The 21,973-nt window shown below is 39.2% G+C and overlaps 2 protein-coding genes and 1 long non-coding RNA gene across 4 annotated transcripts; 1 reads left to right on the top strand and 2 right to left on the bottom strand.

Annotated features, from left to right (window-relative positions):
• The first annotated feature begins 508 nt into the window (after window positions 1–508).
• LOC135943872 (uncharacterized) lies at window positions 509–6,580 on the top strand. Its single transcript, XM_065490538.1, has 6 exons — window positions 509–662; window positions 2,019–2,322; window positions 2,535–2,653; window positions 3,107–3,237; window positions 3,295–3,373; window positions 3,434–6,580. Exons 1-6 carry the CDS (start codon window positions 509–511, stop codon window positions 4,384–4,386), a joined length of 1,740 nt encoding a protein of 579 aa, XP_065346610.1. The 3' UTR covers window positions 4,387–6,580.
• Window positions 6,581–13,844: 7,264 nt separating this feature from the next.
• On the bottom strand, window positions 13,845–16,098 carry LOC135942626 (uncharacterized). Its single transcript, XM_065488842.1, has 4 exons — window positions 15,991–16,098; window positions 14,829–14,985; window positions 14,578–14,724; window positions 13,845–14,516 (listed from the first exon to the last, which is right to left on the bottom strand). Exons 2-4 carry the CDS (start codon window positions 14,962–14,964, stop codon window positions 14,317–14,319), a joined length of 483 nt encoding a protein of 160 aa, XP_065344914.1. The 5' UTR covers window positions 14,965–14,985; window positions 15,991–16,098; the 3' UTR covers window positions 13,845–14,316.
• A 2,083-nt stretch (window positions 16,099–18,181) lies between these two features.
• On the bottom strand, window positions 18,182–21,352 carry LOC135942629 (uncharacterized). 2 transcript variants are annotated; one of them, XR_010575111.1, is made up of 5 exons: window positions 20,882–21,352; window positions 20,483–20,794; window positions 20,019–20,272; window positions 19,822–19,963; window positions 18,182–19,268 (listed from the first exon to the last, which is right to left on the bottom strand). It is a non-coding gene; the product is annotated as an uncharacterized LOC135942629 (long non-coding RNA). The 2 variants fall into 2 exon arrangements; XR_010575110.1 differs by having other exon boundaries at window positions 20,483–20,787.
• Window positions 21,353–21,973: the final 621 nt, after the last annotated feature.

Raw genomic sequence — 21,973 nt, 5'->3', positions numbered from 1 at the left:
CTTGTAACTTATTATATTGCCAATGAACCTTAACAGTTAGATAAGTTATCTCGTTGCGTTTAAACTAGAGGCGCAGCAACTGTTAAACTTTCCTATGTGGCGTTGTCACGAGCTGATGACAAATTCCAAGGCCAGCACTTACAAATTTATCTCGTCCGACTTACTTTCCTCAAAATGAAAAGTCTAAGGTAGAGGAGATCGCTCGCTTACGCCACTTGTTGTCTGGTTGCCATATGGTGATGCTTCCTTGGCCGACAGCCACTGGCGCTGGCGTGCGATCGTCGCTGTCGTCAGAGAGCGCAGCGATATATAGGCAGATTTCAGTGGCGGAATTCTCGAAAGCGCTTTTGTTATCAGGCTCGGGTTCCAAGTTATGTTATAAAACAACTCGTGGTCGTTCGATTGACACCAAAAACTCCGCGGGTGGCTTCATAAATTTATCTGTAGTGCACATGCAGATGGTCCAGCTCCAGCGTTCAGCTTTTAGCTCTCCGTAAAGGGGGAGGAGATGCCGAGGGTTTTAAGAAAGCCTCGGATTACTCTTAAGGTTCATCCGACATTTGAGGAGGAGCCTGAGTCAGTAAAGGTCTCTGGAAGAGAAAAGGCTCCCTGTATAGTGGACTGTGAACAGCGTTCAGCAACATCAGAAGATCTCAGTGAAGGTGGGGGAAGAGCCGACTGCAACGCCGACTTGACCAACAACGGCCCGCAGTCATATCAATTTCTTTTTTATGTACTACAACTAAAAATCAGCTTAGCCAACCACCGTAGAATCGGGATGGTAAAAAAATCTTTGTTGACGATTCTACCACGATGGCTCGACTAATTTTCGGTTTCCTTCGATGCATAGTAGCGGGGTTAAGCCTTGAACTGTAGCGGAAAAGTAACCACTGGCGCCATGAATTAGCGACTTTGAGACGGCCAACGCCATGCAAGTTGTAACATGTCATAATATGTATGTATGTAAATTAGGAGTAGGGAGTTACAGTATAAATAAAGCGCGCCTGCCCCCGACTAAGTCATTATGATATTCGCTTCCCGATCACTCAAGTGAGTAGGTCAGAGCAGGAGCAATGCAGCAAGCCTGTTAGAGTTTTACTCATCCACCTTTAACGCGATCTTGGTATCGGCAAGTGAGAAACCGACCTGCGGTTTCCCCTGTAAAGCCCTGCTGTTCGTCTTACCGTTGATCCGGTAGATGCCGATAACAAGAGAGTCCCCGACTTTAGTTCGCGCGACCGGTCGACTCCACGGAGTCGTCTTCGGAGTGCCGATTAGCATTGTTGAACCCCAAGTCCCCCAGACTCGCCCTACGTCCTAGGCCGCTTCAACTTCTAGGCACTAATTGTAAGGGCTTTCGCAGATAACTCTTCTCCATGACGGAAAACGAGTCAAAGAAGAGGAGATGGATATGGAAACAGATAATGCTCGTCATTACTTTATACATCCTGACCTGTATTCCAGGCACGAAAGGAAGTTTAACCGAAATTAGGTTTGAAGATAATTCTGTCGACCACTGGGAATTTCTGTTTGGCGGTGGTTGTAAGTATCTAAAATCAAAGATTTGTGAATACAGGTTGAAATTCAATCCAGAAGAAGTTTATAACGTTTATTTAACATTAAATTCCTGCCATGCGGTTAGTGAAATCGATAAAATTTGCCAAAAGATATATAAACAGCACCAACTTTCTCTGGTACACCTGCTCTCTGGTACTATATAGCTAACAATTAATTCTTTTTGCAGCAAAGGAATTTCTTTACGACTTCTGCAAATACAACGCAACAAGTGAAGGCGTACAGTGCAAAAACTTCAATCCACAAGCGTCTATCGATTTTGAAAAAGTGTGTAATTGCAACATTCAGCATACTGGATCTATTAACGATGGCTCGTTCAGTTTCCAAATCAACTGCAAAAGCGATTTGAGTAATGCCTTTAAATTTATTTATATTTTTGGTTTGTTTCACATTATTTTTTTTATAAATATTTGATTTTCTCGTCACCTTCTGTTTGATACCAGGCTACTGCCCGGAGGAACTGACACTAATCTACAGGCAGGGCTCTTATGTGAGAGCTCCACCCCAAGTGCCGATCCACCAGGACATAGGGAAAAATAACAGTGGATTCACTGAGATTCCACCGGAATTGGCAACTGAGGCAGATCCAGCTGTCGCAATAGAAAAAATAATCACCTGGCTGATGACTTCCGCCCTAGTGTCCATCACATTATTCGCTCTCTGCATATGTTTCCGTTGCAAGGGAAAATTGCATGCCGTTCCGAAACTAAAGAGGAATCAATTATGCTGTGGAAGCAATTGCAGCAGGTGAGTGGATAGCTTTTTAATTTTAAATTGCCAAAGGCATGAAACAAATCATTTCATTTTTAGAGAAAAAACATTTATTTAGGAACTTTAGAAGTCTATTTCATAGAAGCAGTGCACTTAATACACATTGTCATGCAAACAAAATTGTATGCAGAGAGTAGTCGATGAAAGTCCGAATCAATTGTTTATTGACACTGTGATTTTGTCTGCAGGAAAAAGAATAGGAAGAGGGGGACTGATATTAATTCACCCGAGACAGGTCCGCTGTACAATACAGAAAAGAATAAAAGATCGACGGATATTGGAAATACCGACCAGACTGTTTCAACAGGTACAAATTTCAGTAAATTTTTAAAAGACCGAGTAATACGTCGACCATTTGACCAGCAAATAATGTTTTCTGTTAATCATTGCAAATAATGATGGTTCAAAAAATATTTCCTTCCTTGATCGCGATTTTTCCGTTTTGGGGGGTCAGCGAGATTTATGCGTGCAATTGAAACGAGATGAATTTTTACGTTTCGGATTACTACTATATACGGTCAGAATGTCCAATCATAAAAACCTATGCCTCCGCCAATCGATGAGAACGTCCTTAGTCCTCCAACGTAAAAAGATAACTCAAAACGGGAAAGTTGCTCCTTTGGATGGAGGCAAAACTTGTGATTTTAGCATATTTTTGGGTGAAATCGTGCGCTCTCTTGTAAGTGATATATTATTCGAGATTTTAATTAAAAGATGAATCAATGAAGAGATTGAATGTGCTTTAAACATGGTTTTACAGAGTTAATGTTGGAACCAGACGTAGGCTACATGAAAAACCTACTCAGTTTGGCCGACCCTAACGACAAGAAACTGATAGGAAAGCCTAAAATTCAGACCTTTGCTGACGTGGAAGCACCACAGACAGACAGTGTAAGCTCTACTCCAACTGCTATAAAAGATGACACTGATACATATCTTTTAATTTAGATCCTTGTAGACCTGAAAGATTTACAAGTCTCTGCTACAAACCATATTGGCTGGCTAACATTGATTTTAAAATACGAAGGTAGGTCCAAAGAGAACGTATTTTTATTCAGGTGAACATATTTGAAAACTTGTTTCCCAGATGCGTTAGAGAAGTTGATTGAACTCTTTGGAAAAATCGATGAGAAAATCCTGAAAGAACATCTGAAGCCTCTGCTAACTCGTGAGTCCAAAAGAGAAGATGCGGTTCTTCTCAACTCTACTTTGCAGTATCTCGTCAATTTTTCTCATTGGCCAAGAGCATTTGTAAAACCCAAATTATTGGTTAAATGGGCACCTCGTGACCAAATGGATTCAACGAAATCTCTTACTGGGGAAAAGATCGATTTTGATACATTATTGGTAATGGCCAACAAATTATTTGAGGAAAACAAAAATTCGATTGAGAATCAAAAGTTGAATCCCGTCGGAGACTTAGAAGCAAATTATGTAGCGAGGGATAGCACTGACGCGAGCATTGTTTGGTTATTCAACTCTGTTGCTGGTGCAGGCAAATCGACCGTTCTCAAAGAACTGGCGCACCAACTCACCAATCACGATGGAGGGTTTAAAATCCTGCTGATTCCACTGAAAAAACACTATCGGTACCTATTTGACATGCCTGCATTGAATGTGAATGAAATCAAATTCCTCGCAAAGACAACTTGCAATTCCCATGAAGACATCACGAACTGGATTAAGAAGAGAGAACTCATTGTTTTCCTCGACGGATTTGACAAAGTGTGCCCAGATTTAAGAGAGAAAATCATCAAAATTTTGATCGCATTGAATAATGCAAGAGTTCCACTCTTCATCGGGACCAGGCCTCACGAAGTGCATCACATTCAAGAGAGGATAAAAAACACGACGGTAGTTGAGATTGAACCCCTTGATGAAGCAAAGCAAATCGATTTTCTGCGGATCGTTGCACGAAAGAATCCAAAAGAAATCGAACAATTCAGGAAAATCTTCAAAGATCAAGATATTCTGGGAAACCCACTCTATCTCTCCATGTTGGCCGAGCACAGCGGTGATGGAAACTTGTATGAGACATAGGCGATCGGTGGATTTGGATACACCTCAAGTGGCAGTGGCCAATATCGTGGAAAAACCCGGAAAAACCCTTTTAAACCGTAAATGGTATACAACAACCTCCCAACCAAATTGTAAAGCAAAAGTATATAGTATATTAGCAATTTAATTATTTTAATTTTGTTAATATTTTATAAGGTAAAAGTGATTTCTTTATTCCAGATCCAAAACTAGATAGTAAGAAGAGCGCACAAATTTTATTATTGGAGATCTACTTTTTGACTTAAATAGTAAAATATTCACTTGCTTAGCAAATAAAATCAAATTTCATTTTTGTCACAATTAATTTTAATCAATTGGAGAGTAAAAATTTGGGTGTTTGTCGAGCGCGGTGCGCATTTTAAACTCGACGACCACGACAATTTCCCTAACCAAAATGTCTTTGTGCACCATATTTTTATAATATTCAATTCAGAATTTAGACAGACGTGCTTGTTTTTGTTTATTCTCAATCAGCAATCAGCTTTTCCAGTCAATAATTGCACCAAAACAATTAAAAAATTGAAGTCGCTGTCACATTCGCGTGCTCTCCCACCACTTTTAAGTGACTTTAGCTGCCACTTGATGCTTATGGGATTTTACTTGTTAAATTTGGAGGTCGCTGATTGGTCCCAATTTCCCATTTGATTTAACCCGTGGATTCGTGTGGCACTAGCCTAGCACACGGGTCGCTAGTACGCATGCGTCCGTGTGCTTGCGCTCTAGACCGAGCAGGCAGCAAGCCTGCAGACTGAAATATATAGCGACCAAAGGGACATTTGAAAAAGGAAAATTGAAATTTAGGAATTTTTCCTTCCTGCCTCCTTTCGACACCTCAAGTGACCCTTGACCCACTTACATGCACCGATCACCTATGGTATGAGACACAATAGTGCGGGTGAAAAAGCAAAAATTTGTGTTATTCTTCCGTTCAATTTTTATTAACAAATTAAAAATGGAAATATTTGTATCAAAATTTTCATTTGATAGTGATAATGATAATTTCCAATCCAATGAATTCAATATATTTTTACCAAATATGAAACTGTCGCATTTTTAGTCGATTATTCTTGTTTTAAATATTTTAAAACTGGTGTTTTTTAATTAATACTTTTAGTGGAAAATTGTTCGAGATCAAATAATTCCTAAACTTAATTTTTAAACAGAATTATTTCAAATCTAAAGGGTCTACGGGAATCAGAATCGAAAAAAATTGATTGAACTGGTGCAAAATAAAAACCAGTACCACTCTTGAATGAATCAACGCGAGCTTGTACAAGAAGAGCAAATTTGGTATAAAATTTCACTTATTCTCATTTTTCGCTCCCAAAATAAATTAAATTATTGATTTTTTTTACACGAGATACAAAAATTACGCTTATTTTTTAGCCTTGATATAGCCCAATAAATCAAGTAACCCTTTGAAATACATATGTCAGCCATATCTGGCGAGAGAATTTGAGGCAAACTTATTGTGTACTTTACAATAAATAAAGCGTTAAGAAATAAACATAAAAGCAGGATTGACCGTGTATGTTATGGGGACCGCCGTGCAGAGTATGCAACCTGCACGGCGGGTTACTTTTGCTCCCCACTAGTCGCTGCAGCGGCTATCGTATTCACAAGCCCTGCAGCAGCCGATGCGACATGAGTGTTTAGGCTAGATAGCAAAGCGATCTCACGTCTGAGGTATTTTACTTTATTAGTGAAGTGATTATAACCTTGTGCTAAAAAAGTTAGTTTTAACGTGAATTCTGATAAGTCATATGCCCCTTTCCAGCTATCGCACCACTCGTGATTGTAAAGCTGTTGGCCGAGGGCACGTTAAGCGTGTGTTGATATATATTTAAATTACGATTTGAACCCGTATGGGGTAAGCAGATTAATTAGTTCTTAATTTGTTCTTGTCGTTGTAATATTATTATTTTATATGATACTTTATTCTTGATGTGTGCCTTATTGCATTTTAATATGTTTCAATTATCATAAAATTACTTTGTTGGAAAAATGTGAGATTCTACGCAGCCCACTTATTCGAGCACCCACAATGAGATAGAACAATTTGTTTTCTTTTTATAATTTAATGAGTTTGCTTGTCATTTTTTAGTTTTGAAAAATATATTAATATTTTTACTCTTGGAAACAAAATGTTTGGACATGTTTAAAATAAAACATTTTCTTCAAAGAAAGATTAAATTTTTAACTTGTTGCGCATTACGTCCCTCTTACTTAGAAAATTTTTATAGTGTCAAATTGCTGTGCATATTAAAATTTTACCTCTATAATGTCATATCAGGTTTCGGGTTGACTGATTAAGAATTATTTATATTGATTGTCGTGACGCTCTTCTGCCTGATCTGCCCCAACGTGCGCTTACAGACCCAAGGCGCAGCCGGAAAACCATTTTATTAATAAAATAAAGCAATTAATCAAATAAAATTGCGTTAGCTTTGTGCGAGAATTGTTCAACTTAAAGTATAGCTTTGGCATCTTCCACGCCCAAATAAAATGTGTAATTCATATCACTGACTGGCACGTGACACCCCAATTAGCTTGGGGGTGGCTTTTCCAGCTTGGACCAGCAGACGCGGTTTCCTGAGACGTGTGCTGACTGACAATGAGCATCATCACTCCTGCGTCATCTTTGCCTTCCAGTAGCCCCTCTTTTTGCATTGACGATTTATTTTCTAAGTCTCGTCCGCGCTAAATTAAAGTTTAGTAACGTATCGCGAAATAAGAAGCCGCCGCGACAACGAGTTTGAGGCACTTCTCGCGGCGTCAGCGAGAGTAAGATCAAAACGAAGTCGCCGCTCCAATTCTGCAAGCTGTAAGTTAATATGGGTCTAGTCTTATTTTCTGGTTTCGCCGTGTTGCAGAAATTCCGCATCACGAAATAATAGTGTATACGCAATCTACTTGAGCTTTTGAACAGATATAAATCATGAGAATATATAGGGTGCCACATAATGGAGCTGGGAAATGTCGAGACCAATAAATTTTTGGCAATTTTACAAAGGGGATGAGTCAAGTAAGAATGATTCTTACGCGCAAGCAAAAATATGAGTCGTCTCACAAACTGTGCTGGAGCAGCAGCCTCGGTCTGGCGGCTCGGTCGTTGTTTTGTTTTTGTTTTGACTGCTGCAGCTGCATTTTATGCTCCTCTCCCTGTCATTTGTTTGTGTGCGGCTCTCTCTCAAGGCCGTCTGTCGTCTGGATGCTTTATCTTTCGCCCCCGTTGCTCACGTGTTTTGGGTTCATTGTGCTCTCATTGTGAGTGCTTTTGCTTTCGCTTTCGAGTCCCTCGTTAGGAGCCTCAAGTTGCAACGCACTGCGTGCGGTGTGGCAATGGCAACTCTCTGAACAAGCAAATAAGCTGGCCTTTGCACGATTTATTCTATTTCTTTCTCCCTGTCGCTTCATCGGCTGTGTGAGTGCGTGACCCGCTAAATCATTTCCTCTCCTTGGCTCGCGTCCTCGCGCGGCGGTTCATTGTGCTCCTTGTTTTTCCTTTTTAACGCTGCGGTTGCGTGTGTGCCTCCGTGCCTCGTTAGGAGCCTCCAGTCGCAGATAAGAAATAAATCGCCGCGCGGTGCTGCGCGCTTTAGTTTTTTCCTTCCAAAAATAGCACAATTTATTTGGAACGGTCAATTTTACTGTAAATTTCATCATTAAAATAATCTAGATCTATCCGTTCACCTGATGGACACCGCAAACGCCAGAAATGCATCTCATCTGAATAGGCACTCTCAATTTTGATAGCATTTTCTATTTTGGACCAGAAGATTTTTCAGTTTATCTGTCTCATTCTGCCATAGCTTATGTTTTAATCGGCTATATAGAGATATTTTATTGATTTCCTTATTTCTTGATGTGCATGTTAGCAAATTTCTGAATATTTTGCGTATTTAAAATTCAATAAAAAATAATATCGTCCTGCAATCTTACTCGTCGGTTCCACGACGGCTGGCAGAGCTTTGAGAGTAATCGATTGGAAATATCTTGTGAATAATGTTGCCTCTTTCGTGTCTCAAGACTCAAGACTCAGCGGAAAAGGCACTACTTGAATAACTTATTTTAGTCTCAGGTGGCGCAGCACGGGATCCGCTTATCTTATGGCAGATGTCTTAAAGAGGAATGATGGTGAATTTCCCCGCAAAATCCTTTAGCACAGATTGGGTCCTAAAAATCATGTTTAGTTAAAAAAAATAGATAGGCAGCACATTTTCGAGAAATTCGGCCTCAAACTTAGCATTGTTTTAAATGGAGAATTTTCAACGGAATTGTGTAATCGCGATTTTCTTTGAAATTCCGCATTTCCCCAAAAAAAGACTCTGGCTGTCCGATAGATCTCGATGAGAGGTTTCTCACTCGGCACTTTTTGTAAGTTTTCCAGCATACTACTTGCCAGAACTGAATTTTTTGAAATCAATAATTTATTATATCTTCGTAGACTTTTTCATGCGGTGATAAATCTCACATACATTCTCCAATTGTCCAAATATTTAATTCCCTGCTTGAATTGTAAATTATTAGAATTGGCTAGCTCTTTTTGTCTGATAGGAAAATTACAAATAAGTTATTTAATTTGTGAAGCCTAATTATTACCATTTAAAAATAATTTTGGGAAAAAATTTGTTCGAAAAACATTCAATTCAGAAACTTGATTTGTGAGTGGCTGAGTGGCTCAAGCGAGCCGCGCTGTGAGAGCCAGCAGCCGCCTATATTAGGCGAGCCGCCAGATTTAGGCGGCTATCAATAAGCCGGTTTATTAACAGCCGACACAAATTGGGTGGATCAGCAGATCTCCTACTTGGAGCCTTTAGGTACATATACATTGCTGTTGCTGCGCCTCTCGTTTAAACGTGACGTGATGACATATCCAAATGTTAGTCTTTCCTATGTGGTGTGATATCACGACTTTTCAAATCGAGAAAAGGGTGACTCACAAAAGTGCTCGACTGAGATAACAAGTTGCAAATAATTTAATGCTGGCTTTGGAATTTATACTTTTAGCTCGTGATATCACACTACATAATATAGGAAAGTCTAACATTTTGATAATGTTATCGCGTCGCGTTTAAACGAGAGGCGCAGCAATGCATATAGGCTCCAAGCATTCATTTGATTTGCAGCTAAATTTTTGGAGCAACCAAATGGACGGATTTTGCTTCAAAACCACTTCGGTTGCAGGTTCTCTCTTGATTTGATGAAAAGATTTTAATTGGGTGCTGGATTTAAGATCTAAAAATCGGTTTTAGATGACTTCCAAGTCAAATAGGACCGTTCCAAAAGGCGGTTGTTGTCCGCATGATAAAAAATATCATCGTCAAATGTCGTCAACTCGGAGCAGGGCGTGCGACACAGTTTTAATAAATCAACGGGTTGATGGATTAGAAGTCACAATGCCTCAAATGAAAGGTCTCGCCACCCGAATCACCCTGACGACCTTATACATTTTACCCCACCCTAACCTCAGTCAGTCACGGAGCCACATTTCGCGATTTTTCCAAACGTCAAGTGTATGGAAGCGCGCTTGTAACATATAGGAGAAAGTTGATCTCTGAATTTCTCAGGCCTAGAAAATCGCAAAAATAAATTGTCTTATTTAAAAAAAATCCACGAGAGCATTTTTGCTTTTGTATAGCAAAACTGGCATGCAAGTCGGCGGATGCGTGCTCTGTTGCCATCTGATTTGAATGTTAAAATAATTCATGTTTCTCTGACCTCAATAGGTCATCTGAAAAAGGGCATTGTCAAACTACTGATTATAATAGCCTTCCTTTTAGATGCATGACTAAGTGTTCAATTCGTGGGAGGTAAAGAAATCTGTAATATTTCGCCTCGCATAGAACGCTCAAGTTTCGCATTTCTTCCTTGAATTAGCCGTAGAATTGGGAAAATAAATAAAAAATCTTCGTTGACGATTCTACCGCGATGGCTATGGACTATATCATTTTCGGTTTCCTTCAATGCACAATATATCGGAAAAGTAACCACAGGCGCCATCAATCAGCGACTTCTAGTTCACGTTAATTTTAAGTTCAGTAACTTATCACGAGATAAGCAGCCACCGCGACGTCGAGTTTGAGGGACAGCTCGTCGACAGCGAAAACTATCGGCAAGATCAAGACGAAGACGCCGCTCCAGTGTGCTGCAAGCTGTAAGTTAATATAGGGGTCTAGTCATTATAATTCTGGTTTCGCCGTGTTGCAGAAATTCCGCAACACAAAATAAAGTAGGCAATCTAATTTAGCTTTTGAGCAGTTATAAATTACCGCCAGGATTAATCAGGATTAATGTTTACTTGTTCCTATTGTGACATTTTGTTTGTTGTCGCCTTTTGAAATTTTCAAAATTAATAATTTCTATTGCTTTAATCGAGTGTGCAGCGCGCGAACTTCCAGTAAAAAAAACGTAAAATTTGAGTAGTTATGCAATGCTGGTGTAAAAAGAATAAATCGGATAACCTCCATTTACGTTATAAAATAATTTCCTCAAACCATAAATAAATAAAAGCAAAATCTACTTTTCTATCTGATGAATAGGGCGTTAAATAATGGAGCTGGGAGATGTGGAGACCAATAACATTTTTCCAATATTAATTTTTGAAGGTCCTTAATTTAATATTAGTTTTTACAAAGAAAAACTCAATAAATATAGTAGTATTTTGAAAGTCTAGTAATTAATTTTGTTACTCGCAGATCACTATCTCTCTCTCGTGATGCCATACACGCATATTTATACACGTGTGTGAGAAACCGACAAGCAAAAAAAAAAAAATTAGTCGTCTCACGACAAGCGGTGGAGCGTCAGCCTCTCCTCTCAGCACTCTGACGCTGTTCTGTTTTTGTTTTGGCTGCTGCAGCTGCAGTTATTTCCCTCTCCCTGTCATTTGTTTGTGTGCGGCTCTCTCTCAAGGCCGTCTGTCGTCTGGATCAGTCTGGATGCTCTTTCTTTCACCCTCCCCCCCTTACTCGCTTGTTTTGGGTTCATTGTGCTCTCATTGGCAGCGCGCTTTCGCTTTCGAATCCTTCTACCTCGTTAGGAGCCTCAATTTGCGACACTGCCTCAAATCAAACAATCAATTAAGCTTGAGGATTATTTTTTGCATTAAATCTGTGAGTAAAGTTAAAATTTGGTTGCCTCTTGCCTCTACTGGCAGAAGATATGCGTTGAATGGAAATAAAAACATTTTAATTTAGGTCGTTTTCAATGCAAGCCGCTTTTGTCAATGATTCCGTAAATGAGTCAATACTATTGCTACTAAAATTCAGATTTCTTTATTTTATATGATTTCTTTTATTAATTTTTGATAAGACTGGTCTTCTGTCTCTGGGTTCGTCTCGAGTGGGCGCGGTGATAAATTTCCTTCAAACACGTTTGGTTTTTGTATTTCTGATCATTTTCTTCTCGCACCCAAAGCCGACGAGTCAGTCTCAAGAGAAAAGATCGCCTTATTCAAGCCTCAGAACGATAAAAAAATGTCCGCGCCCGGCGCATTGCCAGCCCTTATTCTATTTATATCCAAACGCTCGGAGAGAGTGTAGAGTTTTTTTTAAATAAATATTCAAATTCCATGACCTTAAAATAATATCTGAAATATGATCTTTTCTTGCTTTCGGATTTTAAGTAGGCAAACGTTTCTGCCATCAGTCGCCGAAAAAACAGATCGTATGCACACCAATCACATAATAGTTCAAAATATATAAAAACAGACACTTATTCAAAACTGAGGTCATCGTGCGGTTTGGCAACTCTCTGAAGGAGGAAAAGCTGGGGCCGTGGCAATTTATTTATCTTTTTTTCTCTCTGCGTGTCGCTTCGTCGCTGTGTGTTGTGACCCACTAACCTAATCCCATCCTCTCTTCTTCTTGGCTCGCGTTGCGGGGTTCATTGTTCGTTGTGCTCGGGCCGTAAACTTTCCCTTTTTAACTCCAGCAAGCAAATCGGCGTTGCTTGCGTGCGCCTCGTTAGGAGCCTCTAATCGCAAAACAATTTATATAAATAAATCACTAAGGCTGCGCGCATTAGTTTTTTTCGTGCCTAAAATTGCATAATTAATTTTGAATACCCAATTTCATTTAAAAACTCTCCAGGGTTTAGCCATTCACCGTTGGACTCCAAACGCCAGAAATGGATCTCATCTGAAATCTTTGTCAATTTTGATAGCATTTATTTTTCTATTTTGGGCCAGAAAATTTTTAAGTATTCGTCTCACTCTGCCATAGCTAATGTTTTTAACTCTATGATTTTTTATTTATTTTTTATTTCTCTCAGTATGGTGCGTGTATCAAATTTATATTTTCAATTTTTTTTTCTGATTAAAAAAATAATAATGTCCTGCAATCTTGATGGTTCTGGTTTCACATCGGCTGGTGGAGATTGATCGATTGGCAATATCTTGTGAAAAATATAATGTTGCCCCTTTTGTGTCTCAAATCTCAGGTGTCAGGTGCGACTCAGGTTGCGCAGCACGTGATCCGCTTATCTTATGTCTTAAAATGCGAAGAGTGCGAGGGAGTTCGTGTTAGGGCGCCGCTGCGTTTGGCCGTTTGAGCTTCCCCTGCAAACAATACCTTGCTTTTTTGAGCAGGCGAGCTTACACGGTACATAAATTCATGACACAACGTTTGGCTTTTTTTCCCGCACCACTCCCCAAGGCACGCCAAAAGTAAACTGCCGAGCGGTTTCGCTCCATCTGCCATCTGCTCTTTTTGCAGCACGTCATTCTTCTGTTGATGACGCAATAGCGTTCTTCCTCCAAACTGATCTAAAGCTTGGGGGCTTTGTGTAAATTCCTGAGTCTCAGAGAGACGAGAGGATAAATTCCATTTTCTATAATATTCGTTTCCAACCTCGAACCCCATTAAAAAAATGAAGTCGAATTGATTTTCTTCTTATCACAGCAAACATCACTTATGTAGCAATTCACTTGTTTATTTTTAATAAATTGCATTTTGTTGTTGATTGTTCAAGAGGAAATCCTGATTTCAGGCGATGTTGCAACTTTGTACCAAATCCGCACCTTTTCCGAGAATTTTTTTTTTAAATTTCGCGAGCTATAAAGAATAAAATATGTTGCACTTTTATGGCCGCACCGTTAGAAAAACATGCGCACATTATATTTTTCTTAATATCCATTCAATATTTAAATAACGTGCCAAAGGGAAATTTCAATTAAAACCCACTTTGAGATTAGTGTTCAGCCTTTTTGTACACTCCTATTCCCCTCGTTCACACAGCACAGGAGATTAATAGCAGTCGCCTCTATGGTGCCTCTAAAAAAACTCATCTGGTGGGCGATAGTGGGGGGTTTTGCTATTATCTTTTATTACCAGATGTTGCCAATTCGCCCGCAAACTCAGTGCAAAATGCATCTAACAGAATAAAAAAAGGTGTTAAATGAAGACAAAAGCCAAAATAACTCCGTCATTTCTTTCCAAAGAGTGAAAAACTGCTCCAAAGATATTACGAAAATACCTCTTTATTTTTCAAAAAATATATACTCAAGTTGGGTGATGAAATTTGGACGGTTAACCATTTTATGAGTTAGAAATGCAATATTTTCTTTGATATTTTGTATTGAAAGCGTAAATAAGTAAAAATTTAGCAATCATGCTGCTCATTTCTATTTAATAAGCGTAAATTATGTAAACATTCGGTGCTTTTAATTATCTTTAGTATTTTTTTTTAGTAATTTATTGGTAATAAGAGCCAATAATTTTAAAAACGTGTTAATAGAAGATAAACACGCAACAATTAAATTATAAAAGAGTCTAAATTTGTAATAAAAGGAAAATTTCCTGAAAAATCGTCCTTTTTTACAGCTCTTCATAAAATGCGTATTTTAAATTTTATTTAAAAATTATTGCAGTAAAGCGCGACTAAATGATAGCAATCAGTATGCTACTTTAATCATTTCTTCTGCTCGTAAAACAAATTTATCCTACATTCTCGTTTGATTAAGAACACGATGAACGAAATTAGGAAGAAAATGACGTTGAATGCCAGAGATAGATATACAACCCAGGAAACTATTGGGGTTTTGCTTGCAGCTGTTTCACTGAGCTTGGAGCCTTGCTGGAAGGTGAGACTCAGATGCTGAGGGCAGTCGGCTAAAATGACAACAGATTAATTAAATAATTAGAATGTTTTAAAATTAAAAATATTTTTTACCGAGTAGACTGTGACAATTCAAATTGACTTCGTTCTCGGTGTGAGAAATGATGCATCCACACATTAAGAGCAACTCTTCCTTGGTTTTGCAATTGTTTTCATGCAGAGTGGCGTTGTACCGGCAAAGCTTGATTATATTTTCCTCTCCTGAAAAATTATATCAGATAATTTAGGTTTTAAATTTATTTTATCTCTTGTAGTGGAGTTGAAGAAAAATTCAGTCAAATTTTGTTAAATGAATGATTTTGTACCTTTTGCGGCAATCATGAGTTTCCAGTTGCTAATTGATGGATTTTCAAACTCGAATGTCGCACCGACTGAGCTCATGGTCAGGACCATCAGGAGAAATATCGCTGATGCTTTTCTTATTTTAACCACGTCCATCATCTTTGGAGTTGTAAATCGGATCTGTGAATCATTTTAAAATAGGAAATATATGATAAATTTTGATATTAATTCACACCTTCCCTCTTTGTAATAAATTAAATTTATTAGAATTTTATGGTGAGTTTGAGCAACTTTAGGTTTCCACCGTACGACTCATAAGAAACGAGTTATTTAATTTTTAAATTATAGAAAACGTGATTTTGAAATTAATTATTTTTGTCGTGGAGCCCGCGCTTAGGCTATATATAGGCTTAGTGCGCCCAATACGCTATCGCACTATTCAGAGTCACTTTAAGATTAAATAAGAGCCGATCCGATCAAAATCCAAGGAGAAGATAAACTTCGAAAAACGTGATTCTCGCACTGTCTCCGTAAGACAATCAATAATTCGCCATTGTTTCTTAACTGACAATGAGAAGACTTTTAAAAAGTCTTACCCCGACTACATTGCACGTGTCTGGAAACCAATTTTCAAACATTTCGCGCCCGTACAAAAATTAAAACTAATGATTTTTGAGTTTTTTCTGTTCGCGTGGCGCGTAACATTCTCGTGCGAATGCGGAATATAGTTTTATTTATTTTTGTTAAAATTCGAGCGTTCATCCAATCGTCGACCACGAGCCCTCATCGGATAGATGTTTGATTGGACTTTTACTTGGAATGCCATTACGACCTTTTTCAGGGTACTCCAACCTGAGATCTGCTCCCAGGCCTGTTTTTAATGCTTTTTCAGTAAATTAATTATGATTTTTTTAGTTCTCATTTTTTTCCAGCTAATTTTACTGGCCTATACCTCCTTCTAATTCACGAATAATGATGGGAATCTGAGTATGAGATTTTCCTGATCCAGCATAAGCGAATTAGGGCGATTTTTTTTTTAAAAAAAACTATTTGATTTTTCACTCACGGCACCGACGAGCAGCAATTTTTTTTAGGTTTTGCGGGGCTTTCAATTTAGGCTTAGCGTAAATTTGCACACAGAAAAAATCTACCGAACACTAGATTTTAACTAAAATTAAGTTTTACCGTCAACTTTTGCTTAAAAAGGCGAGCGCTTTCAATGCAGGGAAACCTCCATTGGCCAAACAGCGGCGTACACACACTCCACTCCGCGAGGACTGCTCCTGACTGCTGAAAATGTCTAAATTTTTTCCTCTTAGTGAGCAGCGCACTTGCCTGTTTTATCCTACCACTCACAGCCGCTTCGGCCGCTTCAGTATCACGCGGTCTTGAATTTCCCTTGGCGCCTGCTGAAGCTATTTTCGCCGCTTGTTATTCTGTTGCGGAGTCGCAAGAGCGATCTAACCGATCTACCATAATTTATTTCCTCCTACACAGTTCCAAAGCTTATATTTTTTCTTATAAGAGATAGTTTGTTTTTATAGAGAAATTAATCTAATTTCTATTTAATTAAATTGTGGCTTAGACCACTTGAGACGATAGCCCTTGCCGCCATTTTTATGGTGTTTATTAGACTTTTGGTACGATTGGCGCAGCCACAATAAGTGCAGTTTTTGCAGTGACTAACTCACAAATGATGTTCCCAGTCTTTTATATATTATTAGAAGAGTTTGTGGGTCATGCTCAGTGTTTGACGTTTTGGGCGGATAATCAAGCAAAAGAGTAAAATAAAGCTTTATGTACAATATATTCACACTAAAAGTCAACGTTTCATACTGTTTTTTCGTGTTTGTATGTTAATCATTTTTTGAAATGCTAACAGGCACACATCTTGCGTTTTGCCACGCAATACTTTCGCACCATCATTGCGTGGGGTTCAGGGTTCACAAAGTCTATCTTAAAAAATTAATCTTTCAACGGCAGCCTAGGGAGCAGGGGTCTCTCTGTATATTCAAGGTTGTCAGTTCGCTGAAGAGGAAACTTTGAGCTTTTACAGAACGTGTTCTTACACCACAAGTGAAATAATTCATCGAGGAAGGAAATTTATTATTCGATGGAATTACTTTTAGTTCTCAGGCTGTGGAATTCAAAAAATAAATGAATTTGCATTGCTGATTTTGATAATAGCGTCTGGCAAGCAAAAAGTCGGGGGCGGATGCGTGCTCTGTCGACAAAGACCATTCGCCATCTGGTTTAAATATTTACAAAATTTATATTTTCGTCTGGTCTGAATATGTAGAACATGCACTTCTTGTAACGCTACAAACCTTCAACGAAGGGTTTGTGTATAAAAAGGTTGTAGGGTTGAGCAGGAAACATTTAGTTTTTTAGTTTTTAAAGCGATATCATTTACTCAACAATAAGTTTGATATAATTAAAAATGAAAGATTTTCTCAAAGCATGGCAAAATATCAATTAATAAAGACTATAAATATTCAAAAAATTCGAAGATTTTATGAAAAGATCAAATTAATTCGTTATATTAACCAACAAACATATATCAAGTATTTTTCTCCGTGCGTCCGGTTTTATGAGTTCATCTTTTGCGTGTGCGGCATTGCTGTTGTTGCCTCAATCCCACTTTCAGCTAGCTGCTCTTTTTTTCTCTTCTCTCACAGCTCATTTAGTTAACTCGCCGCGAGTGTCAAGACTCAAGGCCATCATTATGCAGCACATAGCAGTAGCAGGCCTCTAACTCGCAACTCACAGCCTCTCCGATCCGTGTTTTCCTGCTTCGCAAATTGTATTTTGGCCATCTAGACTCTTTTTTTTCTTCAAACTGATGGTCAATTTAGTTTCAACTTTGTTTCTTTTCATGCTTTGCCCCGCACTTGCCCACAATCAATACCAAAATATTATAAATTATAACGAAACACTATAAAAGAGAGGTTTGTTCAGTATAATTAGTGGGAAAATATCTGATCTCCGAATGTCCGTTGAGACTCGAGTCCTAATTCTTACAGATCTCCGGCAACAGTTGTGAGACTCTTTTAGGAACAGCGCCAGGAGACTGGTGTTGCATCCGATGCGCTCTCTGGACCTGCTTAATAAATCAAAATCGTGTATGATTTTGGCAACATATCTCAAATAACCATTACTTTTATGTATTTTCTAAGTCAAAATTACTGGTTTTATTGTATATTTTATTATACACATTTTATTTCGCTTAAAATAAATAGTGAGGAGTGATTTAAATGTATTGGGCTTGTATCATTGGTGACGTCTAACCTTTATTAAATAAAACAGATGATTAATCATAAAATGCTTACAAGTAATTAACTTTTATTTCTTTGAAAAAACGGAAAATGTGGCATTAGAAAAAAACAGCTTTGGATCAATTATTGGAGGGTAATGGTGGTAAATCGTTATTGTTATTGCGTCTATTACGGAATAACGTGCTGCTCACAATGAAACAAAAATTCGTGTTGCAAAAATTACTGTAAAATTAAAATTATTAAATTCAACTCTTTGTCCGAAGTAACTAACTGCCACAGCGATATACGCCGAGGACAATTTTAGGTTCTAAATTTTTAAATTTAACGCTCAATATTTTTTTTTGCTCTTTTTATCCCTGTCCGAGTGCCGGGAAGCACAAATGCTGAAACCCGGGTCCCAATAACACCGCGAACGGATTGAATGGGCGCACCAGGCCGCACAGGGACCCAGCCCACTCAAGGGCCACTTGCCTCCGCACCGAGGACTGCATTGAAACGCTAGACATTCGTCCCGTGAAGCCAAATCACGCATGCTGGAAAGGTGCAAACCAGCCCGTTGAGCAATTTGAGCGATTCGAGTCACTAAACTAACCACTTTTTGCCATTTCTGACATTGGGTAGCCAGTATTAGATCTCCCAACTGCTCAAATACCTCCCATTGCTTTGACACTCCTGAGAGTGCCTTAACAATGCGAGCCAACGGGCGAACGGGCTGGTTATAAATTAAGAATTTTTAATCTCATGTTTATAGGCACAAAACAAAATTCTGAATCTCCCTTTGTTAGGCAAAAATGCATTTTGAATCAATTTAATTCTTAATTTCGGTAAATAAATTTTCTCTTCACCATCATAATGGTCTCAGGCTCATTTTTTGTTTTTCCTGCTCAGTCTGTAATTGCAATCAAAAGCACCGGAGCAATCTTTCAGGGTGGTCATCATCACGCGTGGCTGTCTCTGACGTGCGCCTCCAGCACTCCTAATCAGAAGAAAACCACTTAGAGCATACTTTTTGCTATGTTCCAAGGCCGTGTACACCATCAGGACACCGGTGCATCGAAATCGGGCGTTTTTCCTTTTTTCCAGCACTCCCTGGCTCTTAAAATGATCCACGCAGCCCTCAGCTTGACTCCAAGTGCCTCTGCATGGGCCTCGCGGTGCTCGAAGACTGGCTGCCAGCCCAAATTCTACCTGCAGAAAATGCAACGAACAATGATATCCATTTGTTTACGGTATTTTTATTTAATAAAGGATAAAAGCAAGTTTCTGCAGATCAAGGAGCAGATAATAAAGTGCAAATACCAGCCCGTTGGCTCGCATTATTAATAAGGCACTCTCAGGAGTGTCAAAGCAATGTGAGGTATTTGAGCAGTTCGGAGATCTAATACTGGCTACCCAATGTCAGAGATGGCAAAAAGTGGTTAGTTTAGTGACTCGAATTGCTCAATGGGCTGGGAGGCGCACCGGCGCCGACTCGCTACTTGCTGCTTTGCACCTTTCCAGCATGCGTGATTTGGCTTCACGGGACAAATGTCTAGCGTTTCAAAAAAAAAAAAAAAAAAATCCTCGGTGCGGAGGCAAGTGGCCCTTGAGTGGGCTGGGTCCCTGTGCGCCCATGTTATCCGTTCGCGGTGTTATTGGGACCCGGGTTTCAGCATTCGTGCTAACACAGTGCGCGCACTTCCCGCTCCGAGGACAGGGATAAAAAGAGTAAAAAAAAACTTGGCTCTCATTTATTTCTTACCGATTTTTTCAACCCTAGTTATTTTCCGGTACCAAAATTCTTGTTTTGTCAGGTTTTGCGACGTGCTTGGTGACTTTTTCAATGTCCAACAAGTCGCAATTTATGTCATCATGGAGCAGCCACACAATAAGCACCGGAGCATCTAAAATCAGCAAATTAAAGTTAAAAAAGTAAAAAAGGCACTGTGTGTGGCTCACATTCACATTCACGCTGGAACTTTTTCTTGTTCATTTTACGACGGAAAGGGGAGGAACTTTTCGTTCACCCAACTGTGAGTCTGCGGCCGCTCACTCGAAGCCACCGCGGACACTTCAGGAGAGCCACGACCGCGGAGTCATCGGTCCTCGAATTCCTTTTGCTGCATTTTGTGTCCAGGCTCGGAGCCCTCCTTGTCTTCTAGTGGACCGGTAGAGTTCAGTTGTCGGACAAGGTAGTCCATCCAACAGTCATCCTGCGAAACCCAAAATTTTAATTAAAAATTAAAATATATAAACTTTAAACCTGTTTATTGCTCATTTTAAATATTTAAATGCATAAATTATTAAAATTATTAATGAAGAAAGGCGAGAAATGACAAGCAGGATCTGCATTAACGCCAGAAACAAAAAAATGATTTGCTGTTGTCACATGCCGCAAATTAATAAATTAAACACTCACAAACCCTTTAAAAATTGCACCAGAAGGTGGGGAATTTTGGTGCATCACAGTCCTTCAAACTTGGTGGCAGGTCGTTCCAGGGCTTGCATACCCTGTATGAAAAGGCGCTTCGGTTCTTTTTGGGGGTGTGCCATGTTGTCCCCTCGCAGGGCGCACCCCTGAATGATTCTCGCTCTTGCATCGAAGTCTGTCTGGCCACTTTGGCACCTTTGGAAGAAAATATCGGTGGGCCGCAGGTGCATGTTGAACGGCATCTCATTTAGCAGCCTCGGCTCCGGCAGGTTTTTTCCATGAGCAAAGTGCATCGCCCTGTCCCCTGTCGGCCAAAGATCATCACTATGTATTACAATCGAGTTATGTCCCATTTTTCATCCGATTCTTGTCCGGAAAAGGAGTAGAGTACCTCTGCTTGTCCATGTGGCACTCATTGAAAGTTCCAACAGCCATCGGACACTGTCTCAGAGTCTCAGAGCTGCCGGGCTTGATTTAGTCCAAGAGCGTTAGAGCAAGAATATAAACAAACAGGTGGGAGTGGCAAGAGGCTTAAGCAAAGGAGTTCCTTAGTTTATGAGACATACTTTGATTTTTACATACTATTTATGAGTTCTGGCTTTTTAATATGTAAATAATACTACAATTTTATATATTAAATAATAATATAATCAGTTATCACGTTCAAAACCAAAGTCTATTAAGATATTTTGTTCTCCTGTCTGTCTTCCCAACAGCGGGAGAGGCGTGCTGGAAATGAGCCAATCATATTCCTCGGAGATTTGAATCCGTTAAGCGCACAGTGGCGGAAACTGATGGTTTTATATTATACGGCATAAAAACCTGATAAAATAAACTGCTGTATGAAATAATTAGTGTGTTAAGGGTGAAAAATGAACTTTAATCAAGGCTATCGGAGGCACACGCACAATCAACGCAGGTTTGCTTACGGGAGTTGAAAGGGAAAGCACGGATGAGCACAATGAACCCGAGAATTCGAGGCAGGGATGAATGGGAGAGTCTGGGTTAGTGTGTCACACACACTCGCACGGCAGGGAGAGAAATAATTCCAAGGCCAGTTATTTGCTTATCTTCAGAGAGTTGCCAAACCAGCCGCTAGATGGCTTCAGCATTCACGCAGTGGCCGCTAATTTCTAATTTATTTTTTTCAAGAAATTAATAAATGGTGTGCAGTGTCGATCTGTTTGAATTATATCAAGCAAAAACTCGAATTTCAATTTATTTTACCAATATTCCGTAAATTCTAAACAAAATTGCTTAAATTATTGGGGTATAAATAGCTAAATAGTCAATTTTTCCGCGTATTTTCACGATCTTGAAGATCATATTTTAATATAAAAGAGATGATTTCGGTTAATTTATGTTGGCGGACAGCGAAACCAGAAAATTTGGCGTTCTCCGCCGTCGTCGTTCCCTCTTATTTTACAGTTCGGGGGCGCCGCACGCCATGCACTTTTTATTTCACTCTAAAAAGCCACAGCTG

This window comes from Cloeon dipterum, chromosome 4, assembly GCF_949628265.1.
Source record: "Cloeon dipterum chromosome 4, ieCloDipt1.1, whole genome shotgun sequence".
Classification (NCBI taxonomy): domain Eukaryota; kingdom Metazoa; phylum Arthropoda; class Insecta; order Ephemeroptera; family Baetidae; genus Cloeon; species Cloeon dipterum.
The sequence above is the reverse complement of the archived record's forward strand: the minus strand, read 5'-3'. Positions and strand labels throughout refer to the sequence as shown.